At 35.8% G+C, this 24,839-nt stretch overlaps 4 protein-coding genes across 7 annotated transcripts; 2 read left to right on the forward strand and 2 right to left on the reverse strand.

Moving 5' to 3' along the window:
• Nucleotides 1-97: 97 nt before the first annotated feature.
• On the forward strand, nt 98-2,612 carry rnasekb (ribonuclease, RNase K b). The gene is made up of 3 exons (XM_007236211.4): nt 98-315; nt 1,208-1,290; nt 1,747-2,612. Exons 1-3 carry the CDS (start codon nt 238-240, stop codon nt 1,889-1,891), a joined length of 306 nt encoding a protein of 101 aa, XP_007236273.2. The 5' UTR covers nt 98-237; the 3' UTR covers nt 1,892-2,612.
• Nucleotides 2,604-6,072, reverse strand: med11 (mediator complex subunit 11). Its single transcript, XM_007236210.3, has 3 exons — nt 5,677-6,072; nt 3,621-3,751; nt 2,604-3,029 (listed from the first exon to the last, which is right to left on the reverse strand). Exons 1-3 carry the CDS (start codon nt 5,744-5,746, stop codon nt 2,886-2,888), a joined length of 345 nt encoding a protein of 114 aa, XP_007236272.1. The 5' UTR covers nt 5,747-6,072; the 3' UTR covers nt 2,604-2,885.
• Nucleotides 6,073-7,695: 1,623 nt separating this feature from the next.
• On the forward strand, nt 7,696-13,160 carry si:ch1073-143l10.2 (uncharacterized protein LOC565165 homolog). Its single transcript, XM_007236228.4, has 6 exons — nt 7,696-8,093; nt 9,340-9,403; nt 9,512-9,605; nt 10,753-10,826; nt 10,914-11,165; nt 12,851-13,160. The coding sequence occupies exons 1-6, from the start codon at nt 8,000-8,002 to the stop codon at nt 12,987-12,989; spliced, it is 717 nt and encodes a 238-aa protein (XP_007236290.3). The 5' UTR covers nt 7,696-7,999; the 3' UTR covers nt 12,990-13,160.
• Nucleotides 13,161-13,197: 37 nt separating this feature from the next.
• arrb2a (arrestin, beta 2a) lies at nt 13,198-24,828 on the reverse strand. 4 transcript variants are annotated; one of them, XM_049468858.1, is made up of 16 exons: nt 24,645-24,828; nt 22,981-23,011; nt 22,813-22,873; nt 22,687-22,731; nt 21,761-21,957; nt 21,077-21,136; nt 20,600-20,667; nt 19,887-20,022; nt 19,700-19,784; nt 19,515-19,587; nt 18,486-18,623; nt 17,614-17,697; nt 16,161-16,184; nt 15,858-15,934; nt 14,516-14,570; nt 13,198-14,397 (listed from the first exon to the last, which is right to left on the reverse strand). In XM_049468858.1, the coding sequence occupies exons 1-16, from the start codon at nt 24,665-24,667 to the stop codon at nt 14,310-14,312; spliced, it is 1,245 nt and encodes a 414-aa protein (XP_049324815.1). In that variant the 5' UTR covers nt 24,668-24,828; the 3' UTR covers nt 13,198-14,309. The 4 variants fall into 4 exon arrangements, with proteins under 4 accessions (XP_049324815.1, XP_049324814.1, XP_049324818.1 ...); XM_049468857.1 differs by having other exon boundaries at nt 13,198-14,400; nt 24,645-24,827; XM_049468861.1 differs by lacking the exon at nt 16,161-16,184 and having other exon boundaries at nt 24,645-24,827.
• Nucleotides 24,829-24,839: the final 11 nt, after the last annotated feature.

Consider the following 24,839-nt stretch of genomic DNA (forward strand, 5'->3'; position numbering starts at 1 on the left):
CCTATAAACTATCTTTAACTGGGCAATAAACTGATAGCCCGGAATGCACTGCGAGAAAGTGTTGGCTTGTGATTGGCTCCTGAGGAAAAAACGAACCAGAGAACGAACCCAGCCGAAGAAAATCGAAGATAGCCGAAGCGGCCTGCGACCATTTTCAGCCGTTTGCTGGAGCGGACGGTGACTGACAGTCGTTTGTGAAGCTGCATCGTCTTTACTGGGTCCAGCAGTTCGGAAACGATGCCGTCTCTTTTGTTTTGTGGCCCCAAACTGGCGGCCTGCGGGATTGTGCTCAGCGTGTGGGGAGTCATAATGCTGGTAAGCGCGCGCCTTGGCTTCGTGACATTGCTAGGGTGATAAGCTATAGCTAAATAACCAGCTAACGTAGGTAGGTTAGCCTATCTAGCATTAGCTGCCTTTTAACTGGGTAACTGAATAACGTCAACCTTAGCTTAGCTTATTTAACGCTGTGTGATTGCGAGAGGAATTTGCTTTTTTAAAAATCGAAAACCCTTTAAAATGAACGCTGAACGCTAACCTAGGCTATCTGTATTATTAGCTTGCTAACCAGGGTTGCTAGCTACTTTTCAGTCCAGTTTGTAGAATAATGTAGCCTAGGTTACTAGTGCTGGGCGACATGACCATAAAATATTAACCTATGTCGAGATATTTCTGGGTGTTTATATTTTTACAGTATTCTTGCAGACATGACTAAACATTGAATAAAAAAATGAATAAAAACACACTAACGTTACTGCTATAATACTGCTATAAGGTGAATATTAAACTGCATTTGCCGATATAGACCTCTGCAGTCCTGTTGTAATCATGCAGTCATGTTGTCAATGCCCATATTTGGTGTTCTATTTTTAGGCTGAATTTATCTGTGGGAGAAATTAATGAATGAGCTTTTTAAATATCGCCTTTATTACATTCTGTGATAAGTATGTTAAGAAACCTGTTTTTTTTTTCTGTGTAAATTTTTCTCATGAGCATCACTGGATCCTCTGAAATAAGAGCTTGTTTAAGAGTCATAATAAATACTATATATGCATAATATATAAATAAAATGTAATAAAATAAAACCAGTGGCAAATATATTGTACAGCATTTATTGTGACGGGTCTAGATACTGGACAGTTATAATAATTATTTAATGGGAAATGAGAACCAATACACTAACATTTTGTAAATGTTTTAATTTTCCCAGGCAATGCTAGGTATCTTCTTTTGTTCGAAATCTGCTGTGCTGATTGAGGACGTTCCCTTCACTGAGGAAGACATCCGAAATGAGTGAGTAGACAATATCTTTATATTTATTGTCATTTTTATATACGTATCTAATATTACATGTATGTATCTGGCGATGCCAGAGCCAGTGCTGTTAAACACATTTATTTAAAATTTGCAGAGAGTGCACACCCTTAAGTGCATAACCTGAAAAATAATAAAAATGAGTTTAAATCAAAAACAAGTAGTGTAGCCAATTGTAGTAGCACAGCCAGCATCACTTGTTCTTTTTCCAGCTTATAATAAATGTCAGCAAGGCTTGAAGCTTGAAAAATTGGCTGATGAGGGGAAAAAAAGGCAGATACAATATAGTTCCAATATCATTATGCATCCCTAAATATAACCCCTTAGATTAATGAGCTGATGAATTGTGCTTAATATGTCTGGGTACATGTAACACTAGCACGCTGTGATGCGTTTGACTAATCGTTTTTTTCCTGTTTGTTTTATTTTCTGCAGCAAAAGTCCACCCCAGAACGTTTATGCACTGTACAACCAAGTAGGCATCAACTGTTTCATTGCTGCGGCCATCTACGTCGGTGTTGGCGCTGTGTCTCTGTGCCAAGTTCGCCTGAACAAACGTCAGGAGTACATGGTCACATAAGCTACACACGTTCATAGAATTGAATGTGTTCTAATCATCCAATCATTATTTATTTGAAGGTGGTTAATGTGAAGACCTGTGGATTAGTATTCTATTTATTATATTGGAGTGATTCCAGTAGAAAGTTTATGCTTACCCTCTTAAGAAATATTGACAAATATATACACAGAGACAAATTATTTGGGCCTAATTTCCCAAAAATGTCTAGGTTTTAAGATCATCTTAACAGATAGTGATTCTTGTTCTACGTGTAAAATCCTTATGCTAAGATGGTTTTGGGAAATCCAGCCCTGATCAAATAACTGTTATTCAGTTATCAGTTACTATGTTCATATGCATGTATGTGACTGTGTCTTTTTGAAACCCACTGAGCACTACTAGTGTCATGTTTTGAGAAAGAAATACATTCCTAGTGAAAGAAAAAAAGTAAAGAATGATAATTGAACTGAGTGGACCACAGTAAACACAGTTAATGATAAGCCATACACTAAAAGAATACATGTGCTTTATTTAATAATGGTGTTTATTTAATGCACTATTTAATACACTGATTCATTGTTCATGTCATGTTCTAATTTATTAACTACTTTTATTTATTTTGTGTTCCTCCCTTGTTGGTTTACTTGATGTGGTTTCTGTTACATTATGAAAGTGCTGTTTGTGATTGTGATTGCATTGTGAATAACATGTGAAGTGGAAATAAAAAGGTCCATTGTTTCAACACTTTTCACTTTTATTGTTTATTAAAAAAACATGTCAGATAACCAGTGTGATAAGATGTTTTGTGGGTGGGGGAAAAAAAAAAACAAAGACTTTACTTTGCTAGTTCGTTCCTGAAACACAAGCTGTGCTTTTTGCAGATTGCAGCTAGATGAGCACCATAGTGTCAAAACTGCCAAGTCTTGTTCCTCATAAGACTGTCAAATACATCCTTAAACAGGGGGTTTTGAAGTACTTCCGTCCATTGGGTTGTTAAAATGTTAATGCAAGTGAATCAGGTCTGTGGGTCAAGCATTAACTCGCAGGTACGCCCTAGTTCTCCCAGTTTTACGCGGGCATACTCTGCACGGTTCAGGGCCATCTGACAGTCCTTTCGGGCTGAGTACGTCGAGCCTTCATGAGGCTGCCCTGTCGCCACCTACACTCAAATTAGAGAGAAAAAGAGAAAGTCAACAAACTGCAATGGTGGTGGATTGATGTCTCTTGTGATTCACACAACTAGTCAATGTATCACTGCTGATATCACACAAAGGTGTTACATTCCTTTGTGAAATGCAAGTTCATTTTCTTTTGCATGGAAATAAAGGCTTAAAAGTAACAAGTATATTTGTGTATACACAGCTGGTAAGATGAATACTTTTTTTAAAACTAAGTAAAAAATTAAGTAAACTGTTAAAAAAAATCTGTGACTCATCACATCTACAGAAATTGTAAGAGCAATAGATAATAAAACCACTAACTGTAGAATGTAGACAGTGTAGGGTGATATATACCAGTGGTCTGGCAGAAAGGGGAAGTGGCTGTTGGTTTGTTTTTCTGCCTGGTTAACACTGTGTAAATTCTACTTACACATTACACATTTTACAACATACATTTTCCCTTATAATAACCTTCTTCCAGCATAGAACATCAAAATTCAAGCATGCATTCATTAAAATGACTACTGAAATTGTTTTATCAGCATTACGTTTGCTTGTATGAATCTATGTAAGTGGCTTAAAACACCAACCTGTGTAAGATAGCGGATCTGTGAGCTGAGCTCACTCTCCACTCTGTTAAGGGAAGTCTGGAACTGGTTGAGCTGACGATCCAGGAGACTTGCATTGTGCTTCTCTTTTGAAAGCTCCAGTATTATGGTTCCTGAATAAAGGGGGAAAAATAAAATGTGTTAGAATCATAAATAGCCATCTCTAAAACTGTGCCCTCTATTCATTTAATTTCCTACATGTTAAAATCCAAATCACTACATAGAAATGTGTTTAAAAGTCATATCACTCTTAAATATTTGTCATGCTATACAGTATCAGTCAAATGTTTGGATACACCTTTTCTCGTTCTATGTGCTTTCTTTGTTTTTATAATTTTTCACTTTGTACGTTTCATATTGACCATTATGTTAAAGCTATACAGGAACACATAGGAAATTATTTTGTGAATGACAGAAAAAGTTTTAAACAAACCAGAATGTTTTATACGTTAGATTCTTTTCAAAAGCCACATTTAGCTTTGAGGATGGATCTGCACACTATTGGTCTTTATGAGGGGAAAGTCACCTGGAAAAGTTTTCTCAGCATCTTAAAGGAGTTCCTGGAGGTGCTGAACAGTTGCTGCTTTTCCCTCACACTGTAAAGCTCCAGCTCATCCAAAATCATCAAATCACCATCTCAGTCGATCAGATTTAGGTCAGGGGATTGTGGAGACCAATAACTTTTTTTGTTTGTTACACATTAATCCATTAATTGTGTGCCCTTTAATTGTTTTTTGTGCATTTACTATTAATCTACAATGTAGAAAATACATTAAAAGAAAAAGAAATAAAAAAAAAACATTAAATGAGGATTGTCCAAAAGTTTAACTGGTATTGTTTTCACATAAGCTTGTTTTTTGGTAAACTGATTATGTGTCCCTTAATTATTTTGGTGTATTTACAATTAATCTACAATGTAGAAAATAAATAAAGAAATAATTAATGAGAAGGTGTGTCCAAAATAGTACTGTTTTACTGATACTAAATGATTATTATCACCAACCCCTAAACCTATTTAATTTGTGGCAAATAAACTTGATACACTAACAATTTATAACATTTGTTTTTTTAAAGATCTACACGATTATCATGAAGTTAAAAGGAATGCTTCAGTTCAGACTACTTTTAGAACATGACAAAATTCTGCACAGCCAATCAGAGCAGATATCATTTACATACAGCTCTGGAAAAAATTAAGAGACCACTTTAGTTTCTGAATCAGTTTTTCTGATTTTGCTATTTATAGGTATATGTTTAAATAAAATGAACATTGTTGTTTTATTCTATAAACTACGGACAACATGTCTTTCAAATTCCAAATAAAAATATTGTCTTTTAGAGCATAACGTTTTAATTTTTTTTTATATATATATTTGGTGGAATAGCTCTGGTTTTTAATCACAGTTTTCATGCATCTTGGCATGTTCTCCTCCACCAGTCTTACATACTGCTTTTGGATAACTTCATGCCACTCCTGGTGCAAAAATTCAAGCAGTTCTGTTTGGTTTGATGGCTTGTGATCATACATCTTTCTCTTGATTATATTACAGGTTTTCGATTTGGTCAAATCTTCGAAACTCGTCGTTTTAAGTGGTCTCATTTTTTTCAGAGAAATATATCAACAGAGTTAACAATACAGTTTGTTTAAGAATAATCGATAAAGAAAGGTTATGTAGTTTTATTTAAGTGGTGACAGATTTTAATACATAAACCCACACTATTTATTATATGTACCAAATAAGAAACGCTGGATACTGATCATTTAAATCAAAAGATTTAAAGTTTAAGCTGATAGTCACAGTACCTTAGGTTAGGTTAATAGGCTGTTAGGTTAGTTAACTAGTTAGTAGAGGTGGGTAACCCAGGTCCAGAAAGTAAAAATCCAACCCAGGCTTTTGTACCAACTGCTTGTAAAGTTCTGCTGCAGCACAAAGCCGCCCAGGAAGTTGGTCCAAAACCCTGGTTTGGATTTTTACTTTTTGCACCTGGATTGGATTTGCACTTATTTTAGCTGAAGGAGTAGTGTCGAAACCCAGACCTGCACACTGAAGAACGACGGCGATCTCCTTCTCCACGTCCTCCAGAGCTCTCAGTCTGTCGTTTGCCATTTTATTTATCTTAGATAGGCTTAAGATACGACTTATATTCCTTTAAAAAAGTAACGATAAAGAAAAAACGCTACATCAGCACAGTTAGCCTAGCTAGCTGGCAACAGCCCCCCACACTCCAGTGTTAAACAGAGCTTTAGCTTTAGCTGAGCACCAAACAGCTCCTGTCTTACTCAATTACTCAAAAAATTAAATTTGTATGAACTTATAATTATTACAAACGCTTCGTAAATAAACCTTACAGGTAACCAGCCAGCTAACAAAACAGCAACAAAGAACCTCTACAGAGGAGAATACCCACTTAATAATTTGAATTCCGTTTTTTTTTCAGACACTAGAGGGCGCTCCTGAGTGAGACCATAATAAATGGTTTTATGTGGAACAGCTGACCAAAATCAATTTATCAGTGTAATAAAAGTTTAATCATTTTTATACTGAAACATAGAACAATATCAAGTGTTTCAGCATTGCACACACTACCAATCAAAGTTTTAAAACACCCCCATTTTTTCCCACCATTATTTTTGCTTTTCTGGATGGTGGATAGTGTGGCGCAGTGGCGCACCAATCCCTGCCAGTGGCCTAACCACCACATCATGAGGGAGACTGGGTTTCAGTTCCAGATCTGGGTGACTGAATGCTGTGCTACACCAATAAGAGTCCTTGGGCAAGACTCCTAATATTACATTGGCCCAACAGGAATATACTTGTAAGTCCCTCTGGATATGTCCCATTTAGGCTTTTCAAGTCCAGTAAATAACCGGAAAATCATGTGTACAAAATCTTGCAGTAAGCTTCCAGGGCCTTTAAGAAAAACAAATGAACTGAAAAAAGTAATGTTAGTATTGCAACTTTTAAAAATATAAGTATTTTCATTAGAGAAATCACAGATGAAGCAAGAGAGCTTGGGCTATGTTCACATTACCAGGCTGAAGTGACTCAAGTGACTCATCAGATTTGTCTCAGATCTTTTTTTTTTTATCAAATCAGATTTAAGCCACTTACATATGTGGTCCTAAATTTGGATTTGAATCCGATCCATGGACATGCAATATGAACGTATGTAATGTTTGCTTTTACGCATGCGCTACGTGCTTCTCTCTTGTACCCACACATATTCTGGTGCAGCTGTGCAGCTATAGCTGCAAAAACAGCAAAAGCACACCACCTGGCTTTTTTTTACTCCTCAACCCGAGCATGTATTTTAGACAAGCTGTTTGCTCTCCACTCCAGCAAAAGATACTCCACATATAAGCTGCTAAAGCATCCATTTCCCTTTATAAAGCTACAAGTTGTCTCTCAAATATAAGGTTATTAATTGTTGGTGAAGAAGGTGACGTTTATACACATATCAATGTGCGCATGTGAGACGTTACAGGGACAGATTAATTCACATTACACCCAGATACAGATCACTTACATTTGTGCATGTGAAACGTCAAGAAATTGGAGTCAGGCAATGTGGCTTGTAATGTGAACACAGCCTATGTCTCTAAAAGTCTCAGCAGTAAAGAGAGTGAAGATTTAGAGGTCTGACAGGTGAAGTGCAGTAATGAAGTCATTGCTAAGAAAACAAAAGTAGCCTGAATGTTTAATACAGCACTGCTACTGGACAACTAAAAAATGTGTGGTCCTAAAACTTTTTTTAAAAGCTGTATCTACACACATCAGCTCACCAACCAGTCCAACTAGTTCACTCTAGCATGGCTCTCTTGTCCATAAATCCTTCACTGTTGAAAAATAGAAACATACAGGTACGTTTTCTTTCCTTTTAGCAAAGAAATGTAGTAAAATTAAAGGAATATTACAGACATGTATTTATTTACTAATTTTATTTTATTTATTTTAGTTTTTAGCCGTTTAGCTTGATTCACTTACATTAATTTTGTACTCCCTCGCGGGCTCCCTCTAGCGGTTGTCAGTCCTTTTACGATATAACGGGGAAGCTAGAAAGTGGGCAGGCTTGCTATAAACCAGCTGTGGCAACAACATAGCTGGATACACTGAAGTGGTCAATCTTGCGACGGAGAGCCTAGAGGGACAGTTTGCGCTTCAAAAAAAGGCGAAAACCGCTGCAGTAGATCGAGGATGGAGAGGGGAGGTGTGCTGTGAGTTAACTACAGTAGTAAAGTCAGTCTGAGGGTTTAAAGAGGCGTTAGGGAGTCAGGTTAGTCCGGAGATCGCCCTGTTTAGATTTCCTTAGGAATAACGTGAGAGTGGTAAGGGGAATTAAACAGGGAGCTGTGTGAGATTATGATTATGGTGCCGTGGAAAAGTCACGTGCGGGCCAAGCTGTTTCAGAGGGACTGTTTACAGAGAGAGCCCTTCTCTGGACTCTTTAATAAAGGTAAGATAGACAAACTGGCTCTTCTACTAATACTAGTGCATCTAAAAAAATTATTTAAAAAAAATATATATAATTGAAATTTTTGTTTATTTCAGCAATTTAGTCAATATACGAAATTCACACATTATATAGATGTATTGCACACAGAATTATCTATTTGAAATGTGTTTATTTTTGTTATATTTATTGTTGATGATAATAAAAAAAAAACAATCAGCATCACAAAAAATTAGAATATTATATAAAACCAACTGGTACTTTTGGCAGTGTGCCAAGTCCTGATGGAAAATGAAATCCGCATCTCCATAAAAGTTGTCAGCAGAGGGAAAGATAAAATGCTGTAAGATTTTTAAGGAAAACACTGCACTGACTTTGGACAGTTTTGTTTTCCCACAAAATCTTACAGCACTTCATGCTTCCCTCTGCTACTGACAACTTTTATGAGATACAGATTTCATATTCCAGCAGGACTTGGCACACTGCCAAAAGTACAAATAGTTCATATATAATATTCTAATTTTCTGGGAAACTGGTTTTTGGGCTTTCATTTGCTGTAAGCCGTAATTACCAACAATAAAAGAAATAAACACTTAAAATAGATAAATCTGTGTGTAATACATCTATATAATAAATGAGTTTCCCATTTTGAACTGATTTTCTGAAATAAAGCAACTTTTCAAAAGTGGTGGTCAAACATAGTATATCTATAAATAGTAAAATCAGAGAAACTTATATTATTGAAATGAAGCTATATATAGTTTTTATACGTGTTTAAATAAGAATATTTATGTATTATTCTTTATATGTATATTTTGTTGGTAATTATTTAGAGTTATAATGATAATCACTTTTCCAATCATTTTCAACATTTTGTGTTAAAATATAGGGGAAAAAAAACTTTTAGTAGCATATATTTTAGCAAAGCAGAGCCCTAATTGAAATACAAAATGAAAATCACTGACAATCAAAAGGTCTCATTAACTACCCACAAAAAAAATGTTATTATAAATATATCCCTGAATTTCAATTGAAATATGTGCAACATTCAGTTCTGAGCCTGAATGTTTAAAGGAATCAGTTATTAATTGATTAATTAATTAATTAATTAATTAATTGCTGGTTGACAGTGTCTTCCAAACACTGACTAATCAATGATCTAAAATTTGTATTTAATGAAATATTTTACACCTTTTATTGTAATTATTAGTATTACTGAAAAATAATCACATTTTTAATTTATTCTTAGTGTCCAGGTTAGAAGACATGCTAAATCTGCACGTGAGTTTATTGGAGGACTTGGAAAGAAACAGGTAAATAAAGAAGATATTGTAATGATGAAGCGGCGCACTATTTTTAAAAAATATTATGGTAATGTTGAATAGTGTTCACATCTAGTTTTTCTCCTTTTTTTTCTTTAGTTCAAATCAAAATGGAATAAAAAAGCAGGTTGAAGAAGAAGCCCCTCCAAAACTGTGTCTGGAGTTAAGAGAGGCCCAGCATGACAGAGAAGAGGTATGTTTTAAATTCTACATGAAAACTTTTAAATAATATAGCAAATTATAAGTGTCTTAAGTAAACTTTTTATTAAACTTTATTTCATATTTATATTTAACTCTGTATTGCATTTAACAACATTACAACATAGTCTTACTGAATGAATCACAAATATAGAAACAGGTTTAGTAGTACATTAGGAAACTATAACCTTTAACCATAATACTATAATATAAAATTGTTTTAAAGATATAAGTAATAATGTATGATATGTATCATTTATTGACACATCATTGATAATATTATTGCTTTTTAGTAGCTTATAATACCTTTGAATTGGGATAGGTGACATTGTTTTCTGAATACTAGGATTCTATGCTAAAATATATAGCTGTTTTTGACTGTTTTTCACATTTGTTTACTGAGCTTAATATCTAATTGTAAACATTTATCAAATTTGATGATCACATGTTAGGTAAGAAGCTTGTGATTTATTATTTTTTTGCGTAAAATACATAAAAAGGAATTAAAATAACCCAAAATATAAAATTGTTGAATATATTACTCATATTCTAGCAAAGATGGTGCTCAACATATTGCTAAAAAAGAAAAGCAAAATACCAGACTGCTTCACACTGACATGCCACATGTCAAGCGACAGGAACATGTATCATGTCCTATGACTTTTACATACAGGACCCTGTCTATGTGTCACTTGTCTGTTTGCATGGACAATTCTAGCCAGATGCTGCTGATCATAATCATTACCACCCACTGTGTTTCCCAGTGTAGATAGTAGTACCTTCTATTTTTGTATTCATGGTACACACATGGCACTGTTGATTGAGAAAATGTTACATGCTGGCAAAACCTTAGAAATTAAATGCACCCACTATTAGGCCTAGCTCAAACTCTGATAATTCACGCTGACTTGCCATGAATGCGCCAGTCAATGTTCAACCTCACTCACAAGATAAGACCTCATAACTTATTTAGGTGTGGGCATTCCCAAGCCATCCTCTGAGCTAATAATGTACAAGTTTACATACTGCTATCCTATGACTTCTAGCATAAAAGTAATATAAGTAATACTACATACATTGCCGAATCATTTTGGTTCTTTTGTATAAATGTTAATAATAAAGACAAATAATTCTCTTTCTAGCTGATACAGAAAGTCTCAGACCTCACCAGTGTTCTTTACCTCAAAGAAGCAGAGCTGCAGTACTGTCACTCACAGTGAGTAAAGCCACAGGTCAGACATATTCTCACACTATTCACAATATCAATTCCTTTGATTTACATTGTGTCTCCCATTTGCTGTAGAGTCGCCCGATTCCGCAGCGAAGCCGTTCTGCTGGCTAAAGGAGCGTCCTTACTGAAGGATGATCTGTCGGAGTATCAGTATAAACTGGAGTGTCAGTCTAAGGAGTTGGCAGCATTGAGGCTGGAGCACAAGAATCTGAAGGAGGATCTAGCGGTTACGCGTCAGGAAAGGGAGGAGCTGCTTGAGCGCTGGTTAGAAGAGAAGAAAGAAGAGGCGGAGCGTCTTAATAAACACAATGCTACTCTAGAGAGGTAAATATCTTAGTTTTTATAGATTTTAGTTCATCTAAAATTTAGTTTTACACTGTCCAAGAATAACGGTAATTGTAGAGGAGAAGCTAAATGTAAGCCGCTTATTTTAAAAACAGGTGCCCTTAAAATCCTTTAATTTTCCTAAAAATTTAAAATGTGCTCTATGTAAGAATTCAACCAGTACGGTTGTAATGAGCAGTAAAGCCACTCTGATGAAGTTTAGCATCATAAATGAGTTTAAGTAAAGTTTTTCTCCAGCACTAAGGCTGGAGCAGCATTAGCATTAGCCGCTAACCACACTAAGCACTAGGTCTTTCACTGTTCAGAGGTGAATATATTGGACCGTAACCTGCGTGTTTACTGTGTTAAAACAAGGTACGTGGGATGACCCGCTAGGTTAAATAGCACCCTGGCTTACCGGAACACTCAGGGTTGTTCCGTGTCGTGTTGTTCAAAGCTTTCTGTAAATAAATTGAAGCGCTTTACTCACCAAAATAAACTGGTTTCAGGAGAGAAATCAGTGTAGGATAATATCCAGCACTTGTTTAACTTTGAAATATATATTTTTTAAAAGAATTACAGTTTTGTTTAGTTAGGTGCTTCACAGAGCTTTCTCAATAGAAGGGAAATATGGCGACACCCTTGTTCACTTCAAGTATGCATTCTTACTAGTGTCACTTAATGCGTGTTAAAATCAGGTGTGCTTTATGTATGAAAATAGACCAGAAAATAGATATTTATTGATAGTGCGCCTCATAATCTGGAAAAATACTTATTTTCTGAAAAACTATTGAGCTTTTAGCTCTGAACTGCAACTACCAAAAGAAGATCATAAAACTCTTTGTAATCCTGAGGGAGCACTTGGCTTTGCTCTCTCTGGAAAGGTAGATATCAGAGTGTGTCAGTATGTGGCAGTCTTCACCTGCTTGGTGTTGGGACATGGCTGCTGATATGGGGGTGCAGCTGAGAGGGTGGGGTAATTGACGTTGCTAAACTGGGGAGAAAATTCGGATAAAATTAAAGAAAAGGAAAGAAAAGAAAGTAAAATTTCAAGGCTTATTTCAAGTAAGTGAAATAAATAACTTTCATTTGTTTAAAAATAGATTGTTTTTAGATCAATTTTTTATATTTACGTTAAATTATTAATATTTATTTATTTATTAAAAAAAAAAAAAAAAAAAAAAAGCTTAATTTTGAATTATACACTAGCTCATTTAGAGATGGATCATGACGGGAACTGTTTGTTTAGTTGCAGTTTCGCCCCTGGTGTTCTGAATGGATATTTTTTATTTGAAACGAACATATAGTCTTCAACTGATAAGGATTCTGAGACTCTATTAAATGTGTAAATTAGTTAAGAGCAGTTTATAGTTTAGGCCTAGTGTTGAACCACATTTCCCTTTTAACTTTGATTAGGGGCTCGCCATATAATAGGCTAAACAAGGCAGAATAAGCCTAATCAAGCCTCAATTCCAGACAGTGTGTTTTATAATATTTTAAGTTAAACATTTAAATTAGCCATTTATAGAGAGGATTTTAAGCATTATAAAAAAACGTAAAGATTTAGAACTGTAACAAATGTTTATACATAAGGAATCATCTTAATTTTAAGAGATATAAACTTAATGTCATTCATCTGATTGATCCAGGTGTTTAATATGCAATCTGTGCTCTTTCCCTGTCAGATGGAATCGTTTTGCTGGTCGACTTAAAAAACGTCACAGTGGAGGATGTTGTCGACAGAAGTGTGCAGCAGCTACAAATTGCCCAAGAATCACACAGAGACATTCAGCTGATCAGCCTCTGCCAGACATAAGTGAATGAGTATTTATTTAATTCTATTCAGTTTATTAAGAATGTGTATCTCCTGCATTTTGCTATAGTGTCTTGGCTTGTATGGAATTTGTCTTCATAAGCAGGTCTGTACTTTTACTGCAAATGTACTGTGAAAATATAATTCTTGTCAGTTGTATTGTACAATAAAATAAACAAAAAAAAACTTTGTGTGTCATTCAATAAGAGAAGGCAGGTGTTGGATTATTTTCAATTTTATTAAAAAAATTAAATAAATTCTGAAATTCAAAAAAATGTAAATGGAAAACAATGCTTTTCACAATTATTAAACCTGTATTAACATGAAGATGAAGACTATACTTTTTCTTCTTTTTAATCTGAGACAATCTCTATTTATCAGGCAGAAAGTTTTCATTTTAACCAAAAGCAGCACTTTTATTTACACCAGACGGTGCTGAATGGCAATGTAAAAACCACCCTTCATATGCAAACACAGCCATAGACGGTCTTTACAGCACCAACGTAGCACACTCCATATCAGCACTGATATAAATGAATGAATGAATATGTAAGTGATTGGATAAGTGAGTGAAGGAGCCTGTATACCTGAGGACTGGATACAGTATGAGTATGCCATGGATAACACAAACAAAAGTCACATTAGTATTAAACCATGCGGAACTGCTTAGCTGTTTAAAAAGGCTTTGTATTTGTAAAACATTGTGTAAGGGCGATGAGGCTGTACGACACTGTTCTGCCCGCGATGCCCAATGATGATCAGCTGCTTATGTTTATTTGTTATAACTGGTGATCAAGAACTCTTCACTAATGTTTACTAATGTTTACACACACATGGAAATTAAGCTTTTAAAAAGGCATTTCAAAATAATCAACTTTAGAAGATCACAGAACAACAAAATAGCATAGGTTCTTTCAATTTGGATCATCTTTCCAAATCTGTTACCTGCTTATTTTCCACTGAAGGTTGGCAGAAGCAGCACGTAAGCTCACAATTCACTTATGAGATGAGATTTGAAATTTCTGTGGCATTTTCCCCCCCGTTTTCAAAGATTTCTAAGATTTAGCACCTTTCCTCAGATTTTCATGTCATCATTTATAACAGTAGAAAATGTTCAGCAACTCTTTAAAAAAGTGCTCTTTTCTTCTGAACAATACGGTCAAGAAGTGTGTAAAATACTGCTTCACCAAAGGGATGATGCAATGAAGCTTAGAATAGAGTTTGATAATGAGCGATATTGTTCATTTGAGTGGGTTAGCTAGTTAGTGGATTTTGTGAGTTTCTGGTTCGAATAGAAGGGGGGATAAAGAACATGTGATAGAAGGAATGGCTCAGCAGTCCTCATCCTTGTCCTCAGTGGTTCCTTTTAACCGCAGACGGGCAAAGTCTTCAAACACCAGGTCATCATCCTGGGCGAAGCTGCTATTATAAAGGGAGAAACAGATAAATGATTAAAACAGGATCAGGATTCAGTATAATACAGTTGTTTTTTTTTTAACTTTTCAAGATTTTAATTTACTTGAAAAAGAAAACTTACTTTGTTTCAAACTCTATGAGGTTAGTGTCAATAGGAGGATCCACCTCTGGTACAGCTGTTAAACGATATGTTCACAATCATTCATTATAAGCTGTTTCAGAGACAGAATATGTACAATGCATTTCAAGACCAAAACACTACTCAATAGTAGTTTCCCCATTGCAAACCACTTACTTCCCCTGTCCTAATATGGAATAGGCAAAGTCAATATGACAAAAACTATATAAATACAAAACAAGTATATAACAAAAATACAACAGATTCACAAAAACAGTGAACACTTTTTTGTAAAAAAGCCATAACAATAATACACGTTATTTATTTATTATTGTAAATTAAAGAGCAGAGTTTATACATATTATTTGCAACTGTTTAAGAGAAAAAGTTCAATCTAATTGGTTTAAAAACAAATAAATAAAACCCAGGACCATGTAGCTGTTTGCTACTATGCAGTTGCTACACACTGGTTGTTAATTTAGACCATTATGCACAGACTGGTTATTAGTCTACATAAGCGCTTCAGAATACCAAGAAAAGAATTATCAAATTATTAGGCCAAACAAACTATTTAAAATCAGCCAGTTAATTATTTTTTTCTCTGTGTCCTAAGTAAGCACATGTGCTGTGTTCCGTAAATGTTGCTGCTACATCTGTACCAAAATGTCATATCCTAACTCAAAAGTGAATTTCCAGAAAAAAACAAGAAGGGTTGCACAGTTAAAAGTGGCTCCCTCATCCTGGCAGTTGCTATGCTGTTCCAATCATACTCCAGGTGGTTTTATGTTGTTGCTAGGTGGATGCTCTTGTATCACAGATTTGCAATGTGAAACTATAATTACGCATGACTCGTTGTGCTAAATAGACAGTTGCCTTTATGTGCAACACAGCTCTTTATTTATTTGAATGTATGAAACCAATACCGATGCAAGCACTGGAAATGAAAATATGCTTGTATGTTTAAATGTGTTTAATTAACCCACACAGTTGTATCATGTATCATATTTTTGATGATTATGGCTTACAGCCAACGAAAACCCAAAAATCTGTGTCCCAACTGGTAGTTTTGGCAGTGTGGGCAGTGTGCCAAGTCCTGCTGGAAAATGAAATCCAAATCTCAATAAATGTTGTCCGCAGAGGGAAGCATAGATGGCTGTAAGATTTTCCAGAAAAAAACTGCACTGACTTTGGACTTGATAAAACACAGTGAACCAACACCAGCCGATGACTCTCCAAACCATTTCATTTTCCAGCAGGACTTGGTGAGACTCCGGAGCCTAAACCTCTTGCCGTGTGAGTGTCCTATACTCGATTCTGAACATTAGGCAGGTAAGTGCAGGTATACCTGAGGCTGGTCGAGAGGTGGAGAGATCTATGGGTTTGGGATGCATTAAAACAAAGGGCAGCTCCACTGAGACGTCCCTGTGAGAGGCACAAACAAAACAATGGTCGATTCAGAAGGATTCAGATTGGTGTTGGCACTGTAAAGCACAGCTAATCTGCTGGGTAAACATGGCTGGTTATCTGGACACAATTTATGGCAAGGCCAACAAAACAACAAACAGATGAGTAGCAAAGAGGGCAAGCTTCACTGCAAACCTGGACAGGCAAATCAGGAAACCAGTGTGGATGCACAATGTATATTTACCTCTCCAGTAAGCTGCTTAAAAGCCTGATGCAACGCAGGGGGGAGTTAACAGACAGATGAGGGGGAACAGATACACAGAGAAAAAGATGAAACACCAGCAGAGAACAGAATGATGTGAAAACTCAAATGACCCACTACAACCAAAGAGTATTACAAAAAGACATGGAGGTTATAGGGGGAAAGTGTCTGCCACCTACTCAGTGCTGGAAAATAGAACTATCATTTTTAAAAACACACTATAGCACTGTATTGTCACTGTAACTGTCTAATAAAATTTACAGTAAGGAAAATAGCTCTTAACAGAGAACACAACTCAAGCAAACATTGAAAATACAATAGGTACTGTAGTTTCTGCATCATGATAGTAAACTAATTTAAACTAACCAGGGTCCCCATTCTTTTAAGGAAAACATTTGAGGATTTTTACAGGTGAGATTTTTTGAGACTTCCATACACAACAAACACACAAATTGGGCCTCATTCATGAAACCTTCATAAAAACATGTTAGTAGAAGGTTTTAATGTAAATGTACCAATGGTTGCAAATTGGGTAGGCATAAGCATTTCATTGCAATGATCCTACCATAATCCAGGCTTCATTTGACGGTTGGACTATGTATCGTAAAATAAGTGTTTTTTGGATGTTGTGCACACTTTACACATGTAAATTTAGCTTGTACTGATAAATGTTCTCAGACTACAAACACTTTGGCTACGAACTATTTAAGTGCAAATCTATTCTACTCATGTTTCATGAATAAGGCCCAATGAGCATTTTAAAAGGCTCTCAGTATAAACTGGTTTTATACACATAATTATAAGTAATAGTAAATGCAATTATTCTCTGTAAAATGCAAATCCCCCTGTAAATACCAGATTTTCCAGGACTAATGGGACCATTTTATATTCCAGGTCAAACAGTATACCAGAAAAAAACATTCCAAATTATGTCTAAAATCACATATATCAAATATATTTTAGAGCATTTTATAAATAGAAATAAACAAACCCAAATGTGGGCGTTACAATACTATTCATAGTTACACTATGAACAGAAGAATGTGGACCTCCCTACTGCTACTTACAGTCTAAGCTGTAGGACAGAGCTCTATGTACATATTGCTCATTAAAACGCACATTGTAATTGGTCATTTAAACTAAAATAAAAAATGTGTAAAGAACATATAAAGTTAAATCCAGATAGAAAGTCCCCTGCTCTGTGTATGCATGCTCACCGAGCTACAAAAGATCAAAGCTATGAATCATATAACTAATCAAAAATGGATTTATGTAAAGTGTACTTGCAGAAGTCCTCTGACGCATGAATTGTAATAGCTCAAATAACAGTTATCCAGACCCTGCGGAGAGAGTAAATGCCAGACTGCAAATGCACCCTGCTACGGTATAACTGCGTTTGGAAGATGGGAGTGTGTCAGAGGAGCTGGTGACTCACCCTCCGCGGGAGACAACGAGTTTGACTTTGACTCGATACGACACCAGAACTCCAAGAACCTCCTTGTTACATCCTTCCTTAACACTTCAAAAAAAAAAAGCCCAGAAAAACAAAAGGTGTAAGACAAAAATACCGGTTGCTATCTATAGTCTCCTACATTACACACAGACATGCCAAAAGTCATGGGATAGCAGTGTGCTACTTGATTGTGAAGAATCTGCTTAAACAGCAGGGTAACAAGCGGCTTGGGGACACCCATACCAATATAAGTTGTGAGGTGTTATCTTGTGAGTGAGGCTGAACACTGCTGGCCAGTGTGCCAGTGTCATGGCAAGGCGGCATGTTTTACCAGAGCTCAAGCCAGACCTGATTGTTCTATCCATTTGGCTTCAACTTAGTTGTACAGGCATTTGTGGACATTCCTCTGTCAACAGTGTCAAGTGTGTACCAGGGGTTTTGTTACAAATCAGATATTTTTAATATCTAAATGAGGAGTGTGCCATAACATAGTGTATACAAAAGTAAAATTAAATTTTCATTTTGCTGCAGTAGTGAATTCTTGGGGGGGAAAAAAAAATTATCGCCAAGAAAAATAGCCAAAAATGTATATCACCAAGAGTATCGTTATCGTGAAAATACCATGAAATACCATGATATTATTTCAGTGCCATATTGCCCACCCCTAGTATGTACCATTAAGACGTAATCATGACCAGTGGCATCTGGCTAGAATTGTCCATGTGAATAGAATGTCACATAATTTCCTGTCCCATGACATTTGGCATGTCAGTGTACAGGTACAAATCACTCTGTATTTATTTTAAAGAGATTTTAAATAGTTACAAAAAAAGAAAGAAAGAAAAAACACTTACATGGTGCTGGAGGCCAGGTTGGTGTCTTCATGTTTCAGTTTGCCATCTAATGCAAGCCCTCGCTTCTCTCTGTTATTGTTCAAAGTGGGCGTGAGTGTGTACACCTTACAGAACGTGGAGCTGGAGGACACCTGGTCACTGACAGAACAAAATAAAATGGATAAGAGGTGGTTTTTAAATAATGTGAATCTGACAGTTGTTCTTTACAAATGTACCAAAATGTCCTGTTCAATGGACCAATAGAAATGCTTCAAGCTGACTTGGAATAAACTGTTTCCAGTGAATGTATATAAATGTACTTTATTATCTAATAACTGCAGAAAATCTGATTTTGTCAGTAATCTGATCAATGAGTTTACATGCACTTGCATGCAGATAATGGGAAGATTATGGGTTATATGAGTCAGACAACAATTTGATTTCTACTTTGCAACCAGTCAATAATCTCACAGAACCATGTAATGTAGACTTCAAACATCCTGATGTTTTAGATCTACATGGCCCAAATATAGATTAATTTTTTTATGGTTTCTAAAAGCTGCAGACATGACCACTTGAATAAACAGATAACTGCAGAAATCTGATTATGATTAGATGAAAGTGAATTAAAATGTATCTTGGAGATCTTGGAGTGATAACGATATTATATTATATTTTAATGTGCTAGTAGTAGTAGTAGTAGTAGTAGTATATGTAACACATACTGTTAACCTTTTGACTTCACTAGTAGTAATATGACAAGTTTAAATATTTGCCTGCATTGTTTGGACCACAATTATTTAATGGTTGGATCACATGGACACCTTGATGATACTAAGTGCCCACAAGAATTTGAGGTTGCTCAAACATCTCAGGATTCTGAGAGCATGCAATAACAAAACCATACATAGTGCAGTTATTATTTTACAAAGGCAGAAATTACCTAACAACATTTTGGGCAGCCCTACACTGTAGAATTATTTACTGATTGAATATTACTGATAAAAAATTACAAAAAAAAAAAAAAAAAAAAAAAAAAGAGATTCTTACTCTGCCTCAATCTGAGCCACCGGACATTTATACTGCGCTGTGCTGAACAGACATATATCAGCATACTGCCGCACTGAAGAGAAAAAGAAAGAACGGTTATTATAGACATCACATATACACATCCTACAACTGAGCCTGTTGGCACAAGTAATTAAAAAAAAACATATATATAGAGAAGATCTCACCTGATATTTTGACTCTTTTGACAGTCTTGGTTGAGTTGTTGGTCACATGCACATTCACACTTATGGGTTCCCCATGATAATACAGCTGTACACACAGGACACACCAGTATTTTCACGAATTAAAGTACTGAATGGTAATGTGTTGAGCACATTCATGTGTTCGTTAAATATTGAGTTTGACAGTCACCTCTTTGTCCAGAGAAGCTTCTAGATGCAGAGACCGGTCAGACATTAAGAAGCTCCTTGTTGTCTCCACCATTGGCTGGGGACCAGGTTTCTCAGGCGCATACTGGACCTTACGAATCACCAATCGGACAGAATTCCTGAAAGAAATGTACATCAAAGCAAGAACCTTCAGTGCAGAAAGTAATGTGACACAATAGTTCATGACATTTGCCATGCCAGTATACATAGCTCTGGAAAAAATTAAGAGACCACTCCAGTTTCTGAATCAGTTTCTCTGATTTTACTACTATGTTTAAGTAAAATTAACATTGTTGTTTTACTCTATAAACTACGGACAACATTTCTCCAAAATTTCTACTAAAAAAATGTGGAATTTATCAAGCATTTATTTGCAGAAAAATAAAATGTTTTTTAATCACAGTTTTCATGCATCTTGGCATGTTCTCTTCCACCAGTCTTACACACTGCTTTTGGATAACTTTATACCACTCCTGGTGCAAAAATTCAAGCAGTTCAGTTTGGTTTGATGGCTTGTGATCATCCATCTTCCTCTTGATTATATTCCAGAGGTTTTAAATTTAGTAAAATCAAAGAAACTCATAATTTTCAAGTGGTCTCTATTTTTTTTCAGAGCTGTATGTATATGTATTACCTTTGTGTTACAGTCCCACATAGTTTAAATATACCAAAAAATAAAAGTGTCAGTCAGCTTACCGTTTATGAATCTTCTCCTCCACAGACCTGGCACAGAAAGCTCTGATCTCGTAATCTACCCCACAGGCCTGTGTATAACAGAGATAGACACCAGTGAGCTGAGGACCTGCCAAGCTAAAAACCATCAGATAAGATAAGATCATACATGTTGAACAATTAACCTCTGTAAAGGCCTGTGCAAGGCTGTGAGGTGAAGAAGCATCAGGTCTAAAACAATCTGATAAAGTGCTGCATGCTGCATAATCTACCAATATATCAAGCTAGGGACTGCAACATGTCCCAGGGAAAGCTTAGGAATCTTAATGTCAGCACAGATGGCAGAAAAATGGAGAGGTGATATTTACAGCAATTTATACAGCCACACTTGTTCTGAATCACTCCAAGTTCCAGACTAACCACTTTTTAATCAGTTACTGTACAATTCTTGCAGAGTCCCTGTAAAAAATGCAACAGTGTATAAAAGGTAAAATTAATTACCTTTCCAGTGTCTTCAGGACCAGGCTGTAAGGTAACTGAGCATGGCAGGTTCTGAGGGATCTGAAACACAGTAATATTCAACATGTACAATATATTCTTAAGAATTTACAATTACTCTTTTTCACTGCTGCTTACCAGTGCCTCTAGAATAATGCTGTGTTCCATTTAAACTCAAATGCCAGGGTCCTAAGTACAAAATTTAAACTGGAAGGCATCCACAAATCTACTCTGAACTCTGATTCTCTACTCTGAAAGTTGCAAGTGTCTTATCAACCCAGAATGTATTATGCAAGATGGTTGCACCACACATTAACAGTAGTAAAAACAGTAGTTTTTATTACAGTTAACTATCACTTCAATCTATATGTGTCATTAAATCATAAATCATTAAGTCATACACACAGTACTGTCTGAATCCTTTAAGTGCACATTTTTAATGGTGTTTGGATGTGAAAATTACTGCACGATGTGTCTCTAAACTGGCACCACTATGATAAAGTAATATATAAGATGGGGGCCATAATCTGGTTGGATTTGCTGTAATTCATAGCCAAAAGTATGACATTATTCTTAGCTCCAACATCCAACTTCAGAGATAAATGGATTGCAGCATTTGATCAGCATTAACAGCATAAGTATTCAAAACAACACACTTAAGTTATGTAAGCAATTATCTTAACTTACAGTAAAATGAAAAGGATGAGCCTGCTGTCCCAGTTTCTTCAAAAGTCTCTCCTGAAGGCGACTGTTTGGCTTACGCTCTTCCTGTATGGGTGGGAAGGCTTGAAACGTTGATATGTAAAGATCTTTCCGGAAAGAAAGACCAAGAACATCCAGGTCTTCACGGCCATAGCGGAAGGCACAGGTTAGAGTCACAAACACTGGAGGAAAAAAATAACAAGAGAGGAGATGTTTGTCAAGCAGTAGTAAGATTGTCAATTAAGCAAGCAATTACAGTCAGTCAATGCCAAACAAGTTGATTCATGCCTGGAAGTCAAGGTCGAATTTTGGCCAATGGCTTCAAAATTCTAAATACTTGGAGTTGGCTCTTCGATTTCGGTGACCCAGTGATTGGCTCAAGGGACAAATTAGACAGATGCAGGAAAGAGTTTGAGTAGCTTTAGTTGGTTTAAATACCAGTGTTCTGCCTCATCATCTACTGTAAACACAAACCTCACTCACAAATACAGTTTTATGCATCTCAGCTGCACTGAATGAACTACTCTGCTCTGCACACTTATATATTATATATTAAATGTTGGATTCTGAAAAGCAAGAATTAGAAACGGTACAAGAAAACAAACAAAACAAAGAAATTGTGGAAATGATTAGATTTTTTTAAGTATTTGCTGTCTGTAACTTTTAAAGTAATATGTAAAATTGAGAACCAAACTGTAGCTTTGTGAAAAAAAAAAACAGTTCAACTACATTAAATCTCTGCTATATATTGTGAACAGTGGCTGGGCTGTATTGGTGAAATTAAAAATAAATAAATAAATAAATATTACAAAAGAAAATACAACAAAAAAAACTGTAGTGATTTTGCTGCTTCAATCTAAATATAACAAATGACTGAACCAGTTTTTAGATGTAAATATGTGCCAATTTACCTTTTCGATCTTTGAGATATTCAGGGTCAACCAGAATGACCCCATCTGGAAAGGAGAAGACAAAGAGAATTTTAATCAAAAACTCAAATTAAGAGGTCTATAAAATCAGATGTGAACCACACTTACCGACAGGGTCCACTTGATCTAAATGATCCACAAAATCTCTTTTCCCCAAATATACTGTGATCTGAAAGAGCACAGAGTGCATTATTAATTCATGCATTATGAACACAATAACAAACAGAAATAAAGACAGATGCTCAAAGAAAACTGGAAATATGCAGTAAAATTTACCTTGCAATTCGGACTGGACTTTTTGAATACCCTTTAAAAAGACAACAAATTTAAATGTAAACCAAATGACAAAGTGCAAAAATGCAGGTTTATATAGGTCTAGTGATCATGCATCGCTGCATGGGGTAAGATGTTAATATGCAGTAAAATACATTACAATCAAAAGTACTAATCTTACCAATCTGCTTACTCAATTTAATATATCACTTGCTAAATTGAAATACCTATTCTCTCAAGTCTAACAACTTACAACAGTAAATCTACCCTAAAATATTAGTATGCATTAAGCTACCCTGAGATAATTATAATACAGAAAAAAATGAATCTACTCAGGTGTAAATCACACTATACCATTATTCTGTCGTCTTCTTTCTACCCAAATCAACCCAAATTCTGCATATTTAAAAATAGACCTTAACAAAAGACAAACATAATGAAACTAAACGTTTGGAGGACATGAACTGTTTGATTTGTATTGATTTCGAAATGAAGTTCAGGAAAAAGCTAATTTTATGATTTTATTCATTATTTTTTGACATTAGCAGATTTACTTAAATATATATTTTTAAATACTTTATATTACAATTACGCTTTTCAGTAATGTCCCTTATCAAACATGAAAGCTTTATATGTACTGCTTGAATAGAAATTTACTAGTGTAATGTCAGGCAGACAATTGATGAAAATCCTGGCTTATTAAGAGGTTAATCGTGATTAGTCACAACATTCTGTCGTGATTACTATAATTATTTTTAATGGAGTAATACTGCTAATAATAACGTTATTACACGCTGAATACAGGCAATAAACACAAGTTTAGGCTTTAAACTTAGGTGCTTAGTAGTAAACAGGTCATTTAGGTTACAGGATGAGAAAAAATATAAGTTTAGTGAGAAAATTGAACTGTTAAACGTTAAACCGACAGAAACACGCCCACAGGCAGAAATAAACCGCTGCTTAAAGGGCGAACTTTAACTTTAAACAGGATGAGAAAAAATATAAGTTTAGTGAGAAAATTGAACTGTTAAACGTTAAACCGACAGAAACACGCCCACAGGCAGAAATAAACCGCTGCTTAAAGGGCGAACTTTAACTGTTTCAGTGACAGCTGATGGTGTCCGCGGTAAAACCCTGCATTTATAAATGTTTTAATATATATCCTTAGCTAGATAGGTATATAACACGTTATTCTACTATCGCACACACCTGCATAATATTATGAACAACACGACTCACCTGCAGTCTGTAGTTAAGACTGAGTGCTAACCTAGCTAACTAGCTATATGAAAATGTTAGCAGCTAAAACGGATCTGATGTTTATTATTATCTTATTATTAACATTAAAACCTAACTCTAGCTAGGTAAAATCTCACTCAGACCCTGCAGGGTTTTAAATAAATCACCCACACCCTCTGTGCAGCTGTGTGCAGTGTTAGTGTTTCATTATTTCTAGTTAGTTAACGTTACGTTAGCTGGCCTAATACCACAACAGCTGGCTAACCTAGGTTAGCTAGCTAGCAGCTAACTAGCCATATAGCTTTAACAGGGTGTCTGAGTGTGGACCGCTAGCTTGGCTAGCTAACTTGGCTAACGTTAGTTAATGTGTTAGTAACAGGAAAAGGGAGGGACAGAGTCCAGCACAGACCCCGCGACCCAACACTCACCGCGTGCCCGCCTTGTCCCCCATATCCAGGGAGAATGTGGACGTCAGACGATCGGGAACCTGTAGCGCTTAATCGTGAGGTCGTGCAGTAAAACACATCTATCGCTATTTTAGCAGCAGCAGCAGCGGCTCCGCCAGACCCAGACCCGCCAGCGACGACGAGCAGCTGTGCGGAGCGGAAACAGCGCAGTCCGCA

Source organism: Astyanax mexicanus, chromosome 20, assembly GCF_023375975.1.
Source record: "Astyanax mexicanus isolate ESR-SI-001 chromosome 20, AstMex3_surface, whole genome shotgun sequence".
NCBI lineage: Eukaryota > Metazoa > Chordata > Actinopteri > Characiformes > Acestrorhamphidae > Astyanax > Astyanax mexicanus.

What these genes read in the sequence shown, in the direction of transcription:
- rnasekb (XM_007236211.4), top strand. Translation starts at nt 238, where the DNA reads ATGCCGTCTCTTTTGTTTTGTGGCCCCAAACTGGCGGCCTGCGGGATT. An exon ending in TGTGGGGAGTCATAATGCTG is followed by an intron (nt 316 to 1,207) that starts GTAAGCGCGCGC and finishes TAATTTTCCCAG; the next exon opens with GCAATGCTAGGTATCTTCTT. An exon ending in GAGGAAGACATCCGAAATGA is followed by an intron (nt 1,291 to 1,746) that starts GTGAGTAGACAA and finishes TATTTTCTGCAG; the next exon opens with CAAAAGTCCACCCCAGAACG.
- med11 (XM_007236210.3), bottom strand. Translation starts at nt 5,746, where the DNA reads ATGGCAAACGACAGACTGAGAGCTCTGGAGGACGTGGAGAAGGAGATC. An exon ending in CGTCGTTCTTCAGTGTGCAG is followed by an intron (nt 3,752 to 5,676) that starts GTCTGGGTTTCG and finishes CCCTTTATTCAG; the next exon opens with GAACCATAATACTGGAGCTT. An exon ending in AGATCCGCTATCTTACACAG is followed by an intron (nt 3,030 to 3,620) that starts GTTGGTGTTTTA and finishes ATTTGAGTGTAG; the next exon opens with GTGGCGACAGGGCAGCCTCA.
- si:ch1073-143l10.2 (XM_007236228.4), top strand. Translation starts at nt 8,000, where the DNA reads ATGATTATGGTGCCGTGGAAAAGTCACGTGCGGGCCAAGCTGTTTCAG. An exon ending in CTCTGGACTCTTTAATAAAG is followed by an intron (nt 8,094 to 9,339) that starts GTAAGATAGACA and finishes ATTTATTCTTAG; the next exon opens with TGTCCAGGTTAGAAGACATG. An exon ending in CCCAGCATGACAGAGAAGAG is followed by an intron (nt 9,606 to 10,752) that starts GTATGTTTTAAA and finishes TTCTCTTTCTAG; the next exon opens with CTGATACAGAAAGTCTCAGA.
- arrb2a (XM_049468857.1), bottom strand. Translation starts at nt 24,667, where the DNA reads ATGGGGGACAAGGCGGGCACGCG. An exon ending in GAGGAGAAGATTCATAAACG is followed by an intron (nt 20,023 to 20,599) that starts GTAAGCTGACTG and finishes CATTTCTTTCAG; the next exon opens with GAATTCTGTCCGATTGGTGA. An exon ending in CTCGTTGTCTCCCGCGGAGG is followed by an intron (nt 16,185 to 17,613) that starts GTGAGTCACCAG and finishes GCGTTGCATCAG; the next exon opens with GCTTTTAAGCAGCTTACTGG.